Source organism: Salmo trutta, chromosome 32 (assembly GCF_901001165.1).
Source record: "Salmo trutta chromosome 32, fSalTru1.1, whole genome shotgun sequence".
Classification (NCBI taxonomy): Eukaryota; Metazoa; Chordata; class Actinopteri; order Salmoniformes; family Salmonidae; genus Salmo; species Salmo trutta.
This window is the reverse complement of record NC_042988.1, coordinates 20,778,622-20,792,876: the sequence shown is the minus strand read 5'-3', so window position 1 is coordinate 20,792,876 and position 14,255 is coordinate 20,778,622. Positions and strand designations below refer to the sequence as shown.

The 14,255-nt window shown below is 44.9% G+C and overlaps 1 protein-coding gene across 2 annotated transcripts in view; it reads right to left on the bottom strand.

Annotated features, from left to right (window-relative positions):
• Positions 1–3,837: 3,837 nt before the first annotated feature.
• Positions 3,838–14,255, bottom strand: part of LOC115171382 (E3 ubiquitin-protein ligase SMURF2-like) — a 56,112-nt gene continuing 45,694 nt past the window's right edge. For both annotated transcript variants that reach the window (XM_029728138.1, XM_029728139.1), the window contains 9 exons: positions 12,099–12,300; positions 10,011–10,114; positions 9,268–9,382; positions 8,470–8,648; positions 8,034–8,171; positions 7,637–7,757; positions 7,272–7,473; positions 6,543–6,618; positions 3,838–6,340 (listed from right to left, as the gene is read on the bottom strand). In XM_029728138.1, the coding sequence (XP_029583998.1) occupies positions 6,241–6,340; positions 6,543–6,618; positions 7,272–7,473; positions 7,637–7,757; positions 8,034–8,171; positions 8,470–8,648; positions 9,268–9,382; positions 10,011–10,114; positions 12,099–12,300 (1,237 nt within the window). In that variant the 3' untranslated portion in view covers positions 3,838–6,240. The remainder of the gene's footprint in view (positions 6,341–6,542; positions 6,619–7,271; positions 7,474–7,636; positions 7,758–8,033; positions 8,172–8,469; positions 8,649–9,267; positions 9,383–10,010; positions 10,115–12,098; positions 12,301–14,255) is intronic.

Genomic DNA, 14,255 nt, shown 5'->3' with positions numbered 1-14,255 from the left:
GCTCCCACTTTGTCAAGATTTAAAAGCTGGTTAAAGGATGACAAAACATACCAGTGTGCTATAATACTTCATCTTCAATGAAACACGGCCCTAAACTGACCTGTTTATGTATCATGGTAATCTAATAAGTGTAGTATTGTAATAACAGCCGTTACTCCAGATTTATTTTTACATTTCCTGCTCTTATAGTGTATGTAAAATGACCAATGTGATCTTTCTCATTTCCAAAGTAACCCTTATGGTATCCCCTTTCCTGATTCGAAGTCAGAGACACATTAGCAGACAATATTCTTCATGTACTGCGCTGTTCTAAATTACAGTTGCTAAGGAAAATAACCTCTCCCTCAACGTCAACAAAACAAAGGAACTGATCGTGGAATTACCCTCCAGCGGGTGATGAAGACAGCCCAGTACATCACTGGGACCTTGCTTACACCCATCCAGGACATTACCCGAAACGGTGCCTGAGGAAGGCACGCTGCATCATCAAGGACCCCACACACCCCAGCCCCGAGCTGTTCTCTCCCTTACCATCAGGCAGACCGTATCGGAGCATTAGGTTTGATACCAACAGGCTCAGAGACAGTTTCTATCTACAAGCCATCAGACTGCTGATTCTCTGCACCTTAGCACACATCACAACTGCTGCTACCAGGCTCTTATAATACTGCTCAATTTATACACTTGCAATTTATACACATCCCTGAGTCAATACTTTGTAGAAGCACTTTTGGTGGCGCTTACAGCGTTGAGTCGTCATAGGTATGTCTCTATCAGCTTTGCACATCTGGATTTGGGGATTTTCTCCCATTCTTCCTTGCAGATTTTCTCAAGTATTGTTAAGTTAGATGGGGAGTGGCAGTAAACAGCAATCTTCAAGTCTTTCCACAGATTTTCAATGGGATTCAAGTCAGGGCTTTGGCTGACCACTGAAGGACTTTCACATTCTTGTTCGGAAGCCATTCCAGTGTTGCTTTGGCTGTATGCTTGTGGTCTTTGTCCTTTTAGAATGTAAATCATTGCCCCAGTCTAAGGTCATTTAGACTCTGAAGAAGGTACTCATCAAGGATTTGCCTGTATTTTGCTCCATTCATTGTTCGCTCTATCCTTACAGGTTGGTAGGCTGCCTAGTGGTTAGAGCGTTGGACTTGTAACCGTAAGGTTGCACGATTGAATCCCCAAGCTGACAAGGTAAAAATCTGTTGATCTGCCCCTGAACAAGGCAGTTAACCCACTGTTCCTAGGCCGTCATTGAAAATAAGAAAATTGTTCTTAACTGACTTGCCTAGTTAAATAAAGCTTAAAAAAAATTCTCCCAGTCCCTGCCGTTAAAAAGCATCCCCATAGCATGATAATGCCACCACGCTTCACGGTAGGGATGGTGTTAGATTGGTGTTGAGCTGTACCTGGTTCTCTAGGCATTGCACTTTGCATTCAGGCCAAAGAGTTAAATTCTTGTCTCATCAGACTATAGACTATTTTGCCTTATGCTCTCAGAATCTTTCATGTGCCTTTTTTCAAACTCCAGGCATGCTGTTATGTCCCTTTTTATAATATACTGTAAATAATATATACTGAACAAAATATAAACACAAGATGCAAAGTGTTGGTTCCATGTTTCATGAGCTGAAATAAATAATATTCCCCAACAATTTCCATATGCACAAAAAGCTTATTTCTCTCAAATTTTGTGCACACATTTGTTTACATCCCTGCTAGTGAGCATTTCTCCTTTGCCAAGATAATCCATCCACCTGACAGGTGTGGCATATCACGAAGCTGATTAAACAGCATGATTATTACACAGGTGCACCTTGTGCTGGGGACAATAAAAGGCCACTAAAATGTACAGTTTTGTCACACAACACAACGCCACAGATGTCTAAACTTTTGAGGGAGCATGCAATTGGCATGCTGACTGCAGGAATGTCCAACAGAGCTGTTGCCAGAGAAATTAATGTTCATTTCTCTACCATAAGCCAACATCATTTTAGAGAATTTGGCAGTATATCCAAACAGCCTCACAACTGTAGACCACGTGTAACCACGCCAGCCCAAGACCTCCACATCTGGCTTCTTCACCTGTGGGATCGTCTGAGGATGGGGTGGTGCTAATAAGTATTTCTGTTTGTAATGAAGCCCATTTTGTGGGGAAAAACTCATTCTGATGGCTGGGCCTGGCTCCTAAGTGGGTGGGCCTGGCTCCCAGTCATGTGAAATGTATAGATTATGGCCTATTTAAATTGACAGATTTCCTTCTATGAACTGTAACTCAGTAAAATCTTTGAAATTGTTGCATGTTGTGTTTATATTTTTGTTCAGTATAATATTATATCTCAGGAGGGACCCTTCCATAAAGCCCAGATTCATGAATTGCTGTAGACTATTGTCCTTCTGGCAGGTTCTCCCATCTCAGCCATGGAACTCTGTAGTTCTGTTAGTGGTCATTGGTCACCTCCCTGACCAAGGTCCCTCTTGCCCCATTGCTCAGTTTGGTCAGACGACCAGCTCTAGGCAGAGTGGGTAGTTCCATATTTTTTTCAATTTCCAATGATAGAGACCATTGTGCTCTTGGAAACTTTTAACACTTTAGAAATTGTTTTCTACCCTTCCCCAGATATATGCCTTATCACAATTCTATCTCAGAGATCTAAGGACAGTTCCATGGACTTCAGGATAGTTTCTGCTCTGACATGCACTGTCAACTGTGGGACCTTACATAGACAGGTGTTTCTTTCTAAATCATGTCCAAACAATTTCATTGGCCACAGGTGGACTCCAATCAAGTTGTAGTGATGTCAATGATGATCAAAGGAAATTGAATGCACAGGAGCTCAATTCGGACTGTCATAACAAAGGGATGTGGATATTTATGTAAATGAAATATTTCTGTATGAATTTTTCACTACTTTAGACAAAATTTCCCAAAACATGTTTTCACTTTGTCATTATGGGATATTGTGTGTAGATGGGTGAAAAATATTTAATCAATTTTGAATTCAGGCAGTAACAAAATGTGGAATTAGTCATGGAGTATGAATACTTTCTGAAGGCACTGTATATACTGTATTCTAGTCAAGGCTCATTCTATTAATATACTGTCTATACACACCATTATGTACATATACACTACATGATCAAAAGAATGTGAACAACTGCTCGTCGACATCTCATTCCAAAATGATGGGCATAAATATGGAGTTGGACCCTCCTTTGCTGCAATAAAAGCCTCCACTCTTCTGGGAAGGCTTTCCACAAGATGTTGAAACATTGCTGCTGGGACTTGCTTCCATTAAGCCACAAGAGCATTAGTGATGTCGGCACTAATGTTTGGCGATTAGGCCTGGCTCACAGTCGGCGTTCCAATTCATCCCAAAGGTGTTAGATGAGGTTGAAGTCAGGGCTCTGTGCAGACCAGTCAAGTTCTCCCACACCGATCTCGACAAACTCTTTCTGTATGAATATCGATTTGTGCACAGGAGCATTGTCATGCTGAAACAGGAAAGGGCCTTCCCAAAACTGTTGCCACAAAGTTGGAAGCACAGAATCATCTAGAATGTCATTGTATGCTTTAGCGTTAGATTTTCCTTCACTGGAACTAAGGGCCCTAGCCCAAACCACGAAAACAGCCCCAGACCATTATTCCTCCCCAACCAAACTTCACAGTTGGCATGTGTACTCGACCAATAACATTTGATTTGTGGAGTTATATCAGATGCAACCCAAAATACCCAGACTAAAATTCAATAGAAAAAAATTCAAGTGTTTGTCTTCACAATAGCGAAATTCAGCCCAAATCCTTTGAAAGCGCCCCAAAACCTCTCACATATCCTCATATCATTTGACAAAGGCAAGTTTAATTAGACCTAAATTACACACAAAAATAAAATACTCTTACAAAAATGATAGTGTTAAGTACATCTAATTGCATCAGTCAGCTATAAGAGATATAGTTCTGCTCGTGGATCATGCAAAAAAAATTAAGCAACAAAAAGCTGCATCTCAAATTTGACTTGTTAATAAAAAGTTCCATTCTTCAGGGAGGCAGCTATGGAGTAATGCAGAGAGATTGTGTAAGAAACAGACTGTCAAGGGATCTTTTTGTGCCACTTAAAGTAAATGAATATGTTTAGATATAAAATCAATCAGTCCATGACCTATCTGGTAAATAGATAGAAGCCACCTAGTACATACGGCGACAAATAGTTCTGTATGTGTGAATTAAAAAAATAACTTACGTTAAAGATAAATTACAGGTTGTGTGATCCACATTAAGAACAATATCCTCTCACTGTACAAAGCACCATCTGAGGACACATCACTTTGCATACACCTCTATAAAATAAAAAGATGAGCAATTCATTTTCAATGTATGCTAACTTTAAGAACAGTCCATGGTCATAGATTGCTCGACGGGCAGCCTTTAAAAACAAGAAAACATTCAATTTGTTTGAATGAGTAGAAAATAAATATGTTCTCCCCCAAACCCATACTTGTAGAGCAAGGTTCAGGTGAGTAGAATTAGGGGTTTCATCTCATTCATCCAGACTTCCTTTATAGCCAATATGGAGATATAGAAACCCAACAATCACATGTCAATGTCTACTGTTGGGTTACAATACATATGACAAATGTGGACTTTATAGCCATTCAACATAATGTACTGTATAAGACATTCAACCATTACAGAGGAAAAGGTTTTGTATCTGACCACGTCAGCTCCCAAATAATACAACAAATAATATGACATCTCCTGAGAATGTGGCTCGAGGTCTGAGTGATGTTTGTTCAATTCATTGCAACTTTTTGGATGTAGTTTGCTATGCGCCCATCTCAGCCCCAGGTATAAGACTGGTTGCCAATATCTTGAAAGAAATGAGCAAACTGCTGTCTTATTTAGCACCAGAAGACCATAACCGGAAGGTAGTAGTAGTTATTTGCCAGAATGACAAGAGTAGCACTTACAAAAGATGTGTGTAATCTTCACATAACAAAATGCATCAGGGTAGCAGGGACTCTGAGCCATTCTTTTGTGGGGACAGAGCAGATCCCCATGGTAGAAACAATCATGACATCATGAGAAAGGCCTATGGAACTCATCATACATACCCCACCACAAGTACCTACTGGATGATGTCACTGGAATTTAAAGGGTCAGGTTAGTATCTAAATAGTTGAAAAGATTCAGTCAGAAGTATTATGGCACTCAGAGGACTGTGTGTATTAAAGACAACCCACTCTTAAGACCACCTCTCTACTTACTATGTAGGAAAGAGGCTATGTAAAGATTTCACCCACAGCAATCTAAGTGTACTTCTTTCAAGCTTAAACAGCAACACTTTTAATATAAAAAACTATAAAAAATCTGGAATAATGGCAAAAGCTTTCTGAAATATAACAGAAATAAATTATATATATTATATATAATTTTAGTGTTTCTTTTTTCATTTTCCCATTATTTAAAAATAACACCATTCAAGCTATTTATTTAAATTTCCAAACAAGCTTACATGTCAGACGTGTGACACTGGTTTCTGGGAATGGAGCGCTGAAAATCAGCCCACTTTCTTAGGAGAGGGTCGTTGACAATGGGGCCCTGCATGTCTTTCTCCATAAGGTCAAGTTCTGAACATGTGCTCCATGTCCAGCCTCTGAGTGAAGATAGATGCCCCAAGAGTCCTCAGTGGTAGAAGAGGACTCAGTCACCAGGGGGTGCTAAGGAGCCTTCATGCTCCCTTCAGTCCCTGCCTCCAAACATACCTAGCACCATTCAGTGTTGTTGGTAACCGTGGGTAACAATGGACTCCATCAAACCAGTGATACCAGTCTTGTTTATGTGGCCAATGTTTTGTTTAGTTGTGGACTTCATGTTCAGCTTGGTAAGATGGTGCGTAGCTACATGGAATACTGACTATTTTTATAATGCTAAAACTAAACTTATTAAAAAAAGGAAGAGCCAGCCATTTTTGCAGTTCCACAAGTTAGTAAATAGTCTGAGTTATTAGCAGCTGAAAATGTTATTTTAAAAGGGGGTGAGGGGAACCCCTAGACAGACGAGACTGCTCGCTCAGGTCTCCTCTGCCCCCCCCCCCCCCCTCGGCCTGGCCACATGTCCCTATTGTGGGCGAGAGAGTCCTTGGGCCAGACGCCACCTTCCCCTGGGTGAACTGGATGGTGGGGTCTGACTATGGACGAGTTCCTCCCCTCCTTGTTCCTGCTGACCCCTGCGTCAGCAGCGTCTCACTCCACAGCAAAGCCACATGTCTCCTCGATAGCAGTGAGCAGCTTGTCATACAGCTTGTCATAGTTCTCGTAGGGAGGAATGTCGATCCGGTTGAAGCTGAACAAACAGAGGACAAGAGAGACTTGAGCATGAGCCTTTGGTATTAGGACCTCTCTATGTTCATGGTTAACAGATACATGGGTGGAAACCTAAACCTAAAGCATGATGTTGATATATCAAAGTGCCCTTCCCAGCTTTGACGAAGGCATACATTGTTCCTGAAGGGCAAGCTGCAGGGTCAGAGCAGACAGACACTCACCAGGTGTGGGCTTTGGGCAGGTTGTTGGAGCTGGCATCGATCTGGTGGATGGTGAAGAGTCGTGGGCCTGCAGCACCTGTAACATATCAACAGTTACTGTGAAGCACAACGGCAGAGCACACTTCACTCACACACAAAAGACAGTACTGTACTGGACAGCTTGCTCAGCACTCTGCGGCGCCAAGTGTGGGCACTAAGAGCACTGGGTTTGTGTATGTTGTCATTGGCCTGCGCGGACCTTGGTATTTAGACCAGCAGCGATGGTCCTGTTATGTAACATGGAAGAGCAGAGTGAAGCGGCATGTCAGACAGGAAGAGCAGTGGATCACAGTGTGTTCCGCACACCTGGGTGCTCTCTGGGCATCCTGTCTGACAGACTGGACCCACTGAACTACTGGACTCTGCTCATCCTGCTCTGCACAGAGGGTTCAGCTCAGGCAACAACAACAACACACTCTGAGGCCTGCTGAGCTGCCTCGGGGTACAGTAGAGTATAATACAAACAACCCTCCCCCAAACAACCCTCACCCATGTCCCTCTGGTATAAACATTCGTTATGCTGTCATAACAAATGTTATAAGCCGTCATAACAATCAATATTACATGCCTATAGGGGGTGGACAAGAGCTAGCTAGCATGCAACTCTCCCAGTGAAGCGCTGTGAAACACTGAGAACCTAACTATGCAGCTACTGTACATGTCCCAGGAGGGTGAGTGCTGTGAGGGTACCTTGGAGGGCTTTGAAGCCTTGCAGGGGGACCCTGGAGGAGCCGGTGACAAACTGCAGCAACCTGGCCCGGCGCTCCTCATCGTACGACTCCACGGCCTTCCAGAGCCACTTGACGATGTTGGTGTCGGGGGTGCAGTGCTTCAGCCGCGTGTTGGACTTCCAGTCGTTGATGTCGATCTTACCCAGGCCACACACTATGAGCTGAGGTGGAGAGAGGGAGAGAATGTGAAATGAAAGTCAAAGGGAAACTGTAGGGAGGAAATAGATGGGGAAAATGCTGATGTCTGGGAGAATGCAGTCCTTTTTTAAAGGATGGACAGTGAAGATTTGTACTGCTAGTCTGGGGGATGTGTCTCATTCATACCTCCAGCTCTTTCTCGTCGAAGGCCTTGAGGAGGTGTTGGGAGATGACCTCGTTGAAGCCCTTCTGCAGGGCCAGGAACTGAGCCTCGATGCCTCGCAGGAAACGCCAGTTCACATACAGCCTGTAGGGAACGAGGGAGAGAGAAAGAGAGAGTCAGAGATCGATGATTCATACTGGAACGTGAAGGCAAAGCCATGATTCTGAGCCCCTTTGAGGGTATAGCAAAGCCTTTCAATTGTACTTTACTTCCTGATCCTAGGTCAGTTAACTGTGGCTGGTCACTTGCAGCTAAGCTCATCTGAAATCCAAACAGTACCTCCTCCCTGCTGGGCTTGACTGTCGACTGCTAGACCAACCCTCTTCCTGTGTGGTGAGGGGTCGGTGGGGGAGTACTCACCTGACATACTCCTTCTTGGTGTCCTGGGTGACCTGGATGATTTTGCCGTTGGGTTTGAGTTCGTGCTGGATGATCTCCCCGTAGGCATTGTGCTCCACACAGAAGGTGTGGTCCAACACGCCTGTGATGTCATTGTCCCTGAGAGGTGAGAGAGATGGACAGGGGGGTTAGAGAGAGATGGTGCTGGGGGAGGGGGAATGTATGTATGGATCAAAGTTCAGTTGAAGAGCTCATCATGTGCAGCTACATGATCATGAGTGGTTCTTTTAGGGACTTTAAAAGTACACCAGTAGATGTTATAGATCACAATCACCAAATTATTACCCAATGAATTAAAATGAGCCATTACAAAGTATTGTCATTAAAAACCATGTTAATCTCTGTGTGCGCATCTTGGTCTGTGTGAGGATGTTGTTCCCATTTCCTTCCTACTCACAGGATCCAGACCAGGCTGTTGTGGAGGTCTGGGTCCACTGACTCCATGTCGTCCAGGGTGATGGGTTTCCCCAGCAGCTGTTTGTAGAAGGGCAGGGTGAAGCCCCCGTCTATGTAATGGCCGTGGAACACCGCCATGCCCATAATACGACCCACAAAGTGGAAGTAGGACAGGTGCTCCTGGGGAGGGGGACAGAAACACCTTTAGTCCTCTTAAACACTTCATAGTACATCCATTTAGCATGGCATCTCCCAGTCTTCAGAGAATTACCAAGATTGAAAAACTCAAGGCAAAACCCTAACTTATAATGCATGCATGCAACTCAAACGTTTTCTTAAGTCATGCCTTGATGTCGATGGGAGATTTGCGCTATAACTCTTAAGTTAGGATTGGGCCCTTGGTAAATAATAAATACCTGCTATTCTTACAGCTGGGAATTTATTGCAGTGCGTAATCCTAACAAAGGTTAGGACTCAAAAGGTGAGCTGCAGCATCCAAACTATTTGCAGTTGTAAACTATTTCCCTTATGATGGATTTAACAACCAAATGCTATAGAGGCAGTAAAGAGTCTCAACACAGCAATTAAATAGTTGCCTAATTCATCACCAGTCTCCAGGAGATCTAGCATCTAGCATGAGAACAGCTGATAGGGAAATGGAAGGCCAAACAAATAAACAGGCAGAGGAGAGACAGAGACAGAGAGATTGTGCAAGACTAGAGCAGATGAGCGGTCCATGTGACCTGTTCTTTCACATCACAGCGGGGCGGGCTGGTGGCGGCGCCTGGCACTGACTCACCGGGTTGACGGCCGAGTCGGGATTAATCTGCAGGGTGTAGATGTCATCGCGGGAGTACTGGAACAGGCCGTAGTACGGATTCAGCATCTCATGGGACAGCAGATACAGCCACTCCCTGCACACACAGGAGACACAGAGAGGGACAGATAAAGAGAGACAGACGATGAGAACATCCATTGTGAAATCTCTTGATCCATTTCATATTTTTTCAAGGCAGGGAACATCAATTTCAGAAAGTGAATACTCCATGGCAATTTAAAAAGCAGAAGTAGAATTCTCAGATTGGGTGCTTTAAATCAATATTACCCCTTGGGGGCCAACCTTGTTTCAGCAGATGGTGGCATTCAAATCAAAATCAAATCAAATGTTATTTGTCACACACTTCCTAAACAACCGGTGTAGACTAACAGTGAAATGCTTACTGATGGGCCCTTCCCAACAACGCAGAGAGAAAAATATAGAACAAATAACAACATGAGGAATAAATACACAATTAGATAACTTGGCTATATGCTTGAGTCAAAAGAGTTGGTGCAAAGAGGGTCAATGCAGACAGTCCGGGTAGCTATTTGGTTAACTAGTTAGTAGACTAATGTCTTGGGGTAGAAGCTGTTCAGGGTCCTGTTGGTTCCAGACCTGGTACATTTACTTCTCTAACACACAATAGAAATCTTCTTTGTTCCATGATGATGCATATTGAGCATAACTTTGTTTTTTCCTCATGCTTTGCTGTGGATTCCTACCTGGCCACTCCTCCGTAGTCCAGCCCCTCCTCCCCTTTAAACTTCACCATCAGTCTCTTCCACAGGTCCTTCGGCCTCATCTTCATCACCTGGCGGTAAGACTCCTGTAACACATACAGAGATACACCTTTGAAATGAACGGGACTGGGATGGAGGACTGCACCCCCAAACCTACTGAGTACTTCCATCAGAGACCATCTGGTAAATACTGTGCAGTCCAGGGTCTGTGGCCAGAGGGATGCATCTATCTGCTCTGTAACGTCTGTGTGTGAGTGATGCTGGCTCTGGGGACCGAGCCAAAGATAAACATTCCTGTGCTCTGTCATTTAGGACCAGCCTGGCTGGCCCCTGCCTGCCTAGCAATGATGAAAGCCCTCTCCTCCCCTGCCAAAGTAACCTGAGTGTCCAGTCCAGTCCAGAGCGCATTATCAGGAGGTGGGGGTGATAAGAGGACATTCCCCAACGCGACACATTCCACCAAGAGATCCCGTGAGTCTCACTAATGCCCCCCCCCCCCGTCACAACTGTCCCAGTCTCAGTGGCTCATGGGAAACGGGGTAGGAATGCAGAGCATGAGTCTGGCCAAGCCCGGCCTGTCTGCCTGTCCTAAACATGCAAACCAATGACCAAAGACCTGTGCAATTCCAAATTGCTTCAAGCTGAAGACAAAAAAAAACTAAGAAAAGAAGGAACTGTCCTGAAGCAATGATGAGAAACACCCCATGTTCCTCGCCAGAGCGGGCTTCTGTAGAATATTAACAGCAGGGTTTTAGTAACATACTTTCCCCCTGGTACTCAGAGTCTGGGATCATTACACCCCACTGCTGCGTTCACCCCACATGCCGAGAGCTGCAGACACAGGCCATAGCCAGCTAAGTGTCGGGGACAGTCTCATTAAAAGTGGATTGGGAGAATAATAGTAAACAGACAGAACAGAAGAGTGGAACAATAACACCGCTTCCCCCCAGAGCTGGTCCACCGTGCCCTCCAGTTACACTGAGGATGTGTCAGCCGTGACACCAGAGAAATAAGGCCTCTTATCTTTAATAGAATGTACACACTGAGACAGCTTGACAGTCCACCAGCTGACACTTGCCCACACAGTCGTATTTCTAACAGCTCGGCGTGTCCAGAAAAGCGATGAAGTTACGTCTAGCCTTAAAATCCACCCCCATCTCCCTTTCGTGTTGAGATCAGCCAACAAAAATGTCTTCCTTCAGATTAACAGACAAAGCTCTTCCAGCACATTCCATCACATATTTTACGAGGGTCATGTAGTCTGTTGCAGGTGTTGTTGCTCTGATGAGGCTCCACACCTCCCAAACTAGAAAACCTCCCCCACTGAGGAGTGCACTTCACAAAAGCCTCATTTCAAATACGAGGTCTTCTTTGGATATGAACATACTCTCTTCACACATCATAGATAATAGCGTGGTGGATAACGCCTTGACAGTTTCAACTGTTCTGCCTGCGGCCACGGAACCCTGACCTGTTCACCGGACGTGCTTGTTGCACCCTCGACAACTACAATGATTATTATTATTTGACCATGCTGGTCATTTATGAACATTTTAACATCTTGACCATGTTCTGTTATAATATCCACCCGGCACAGCCAGAAGAGGACTGGCCACCCCTCATAGCCTGGTTCCTCTCTAGGTTTCTTCCTAGGTTTTTGGCCTTTCTAGGGAGTTTTTCCTAGGGAGTTTTTCCTAGCCACCGTGCCTTTTTCACATGCATTGCTTGCTGTTTGGGGTTTTAGGCTGGGTTTCTGTACAGCACTTTGAGATTTCAGCTGATATACGAAGGGCTATATAAATAAATTTGATTTGACAGAAACATGACGAGCAACGACCTTGAGAGGAGAGGGAAGTAGAGGATGGGAAAACCATTGCCTGAGGTTTGAAAGCGAGGTAAACTATCTGGTATAATAAACTTGTACAAGTGTAAATGAGAGTGAGGAAAATGTCCAGAGTTGATGCTTTCCTTCAGGATCGGGATAGTCAACCTCTTCAGTAATACTAATTAAAGACTCAATGCTGGTTGTGTTCAAGAATTGAGGGAATAACACTAATTCGACGGTCTCACCTCAAAGATCTCCTCGCGGGACACCTCTATGCGGCAGTGGCCTGCCTGGGGCTGCTGCTGGGACAGCTCCTGGCGGAGGATCTTCAGCTTCTGCACCAGGTCCCTCTTGTACTTGGGCACCGTGAGGCACTCGGCCTCCTCTGGCAGATTACCTGGAGACACCAGTGCCTGCTGGGCCTGCTCCTTCAGCTGGGTCTGACGGCTGGGGATGGAGAAAAAGAGAAGAGATGGAGAGGGAAAGATCATTGTTGAGACTTGGGGTCGTAACAACACGTACAGGTACACAAAAATAAAACACCACAAAAAAACTAAAACCCAGAAACCCTAAAACCTCCAAATAAAGCCAGGCAGGAATTCTGTCTCCCTCCTTTTGCTGACTGGAGAACGAGAGGTAAACACACTGAGGTCATCTGGGAAGCACATCAAGTCAAACAAGCTGCCATGTGCCCACAGACATAGGTGGAGGTGATATTTCTGAACAAGCACACGAGGGGGCAGCGCCAGAGGGTGGTGTGATGTGTCTGTAGGTGCCACATTGTCTGTCTGTTTACAGGACGGAGGTGAGGTGCAGCCAGTGACCCTTCCTCCACGCCCCGCCAGGCTCTCCATACAAACGGCTCTGTAGTACGCTCCTCGTGGACAACTCCGTGGGCCCCTGCCGTGCTGGGCTCTGCCAGCTCACAGGTGTGTGCCATGCCACCTCCCCTCCCGGCCTCACGGTGGTCTCACAGAGAGAGACAGCACGGCACAGAGAGAAAATAGACAGTTCTACAGGGGGGAAGCAAAATGTGGCCACAGCAAGAGACATCTGCAAATAGATTCAGTGTCGGTCTCATTCTGCACTGAGCAGTGAGGGTTAAATGAGGGTGTCAATAGACCTCATGTCTTCAGCTTAAATTGTTCAGGAAGGTTCTTTATTTGTTTATTAACAGGAGTGACATTTCAATGCAAGTTCCTTCATAAGAGGATACGTGTTGCTGACTATAGGAAACCAATAAATGAACCACCAAGATGTGTAGGGTCCCTAACAGCTAAGACAACCACCTCAGTGGGTAACTGTGATAACACATCAGTGCTGTAGAGCGGTTAACCTCCAAATCAAAGACAGGCTATGAGTATGATCTGTGGTGGTAGTGAACGAGGTCCTTGACTCCTGCCCAAATCTCTGGCATGAGAGTGAACTTCTGAACCACGGCACTGGTGGTAGAAGGCTCTTCTGCTCAGAAACAGAAACACGTATGCACGCAAACGCATGCACGCACACACAGACACAGAGAGAATCAAAAGGCCCTTTATGGAGCCAGAGCTGGAGGATTATTTGCATGCTGGCCTTTTGCACTTTAGTGGGGCGTAGTGGGCACACTCACCCCCCGAGCAGGGTCATAAACACCAGGCTGTACAGCCGGCCACAAAGGGTTGTGTGTGTGTGAGTGAGAGAGAGTGAGAGAGAGAGAGGGGCAGAGTGGGTAAAGACATGCTTCCCAGACGGAAAAGTTCAGAAGATCGTGTTCATACATTATGACAGCATTTTGTGACGTTTTGGACTTCGGTTAGTTTTCTTCTTCTCTTGTTCGGGCACACACCATTTCTTCTTGCCGAAGTCAGTAGCTGAAGTCTACACCCCTTTGTCTGTGATTGGTCAACAGTAGGGATTCTTCAGTAAAGTCTTTGTTGTCATTCAACCAGAGATGACTCGTTTTCATGCAAATTTTTTCATTTAGAAATATTACTGCACCAAACATCTTAGTTAGGCAAAAAATTGCGCTAAGATTTCCTCGGCAAAAACATCTAAATGAATGACAGATTTCTTGAGTTATCATAGATTAATTCTAACTATTTGGAGGAAGTGTATAGTGGCTACGGCGTCTCAAAATTGACAACCAGTACTATTACTGCTTTTTTCTCATTTTTCAAGCGAAGGTCTTTTAAGGGAGTACGCCAGCACACTGGTTCGGTTCGCCTAGCTGACTACGGCAAGCCGCCAGGCCGAACTGAAGCATGCTGATGCCTTATGTGTGTGGGTAAATGTGAGAGAGGGTAAGCAGAGAGTCTGTGACAGGAGAATCACGGAGCAACAACCAATCCTGGCTAAATGGATTTACCTAGGCCCAAAAGGTACAGGATCATATAATATTGGATGGGCCAAAACCACTGAAA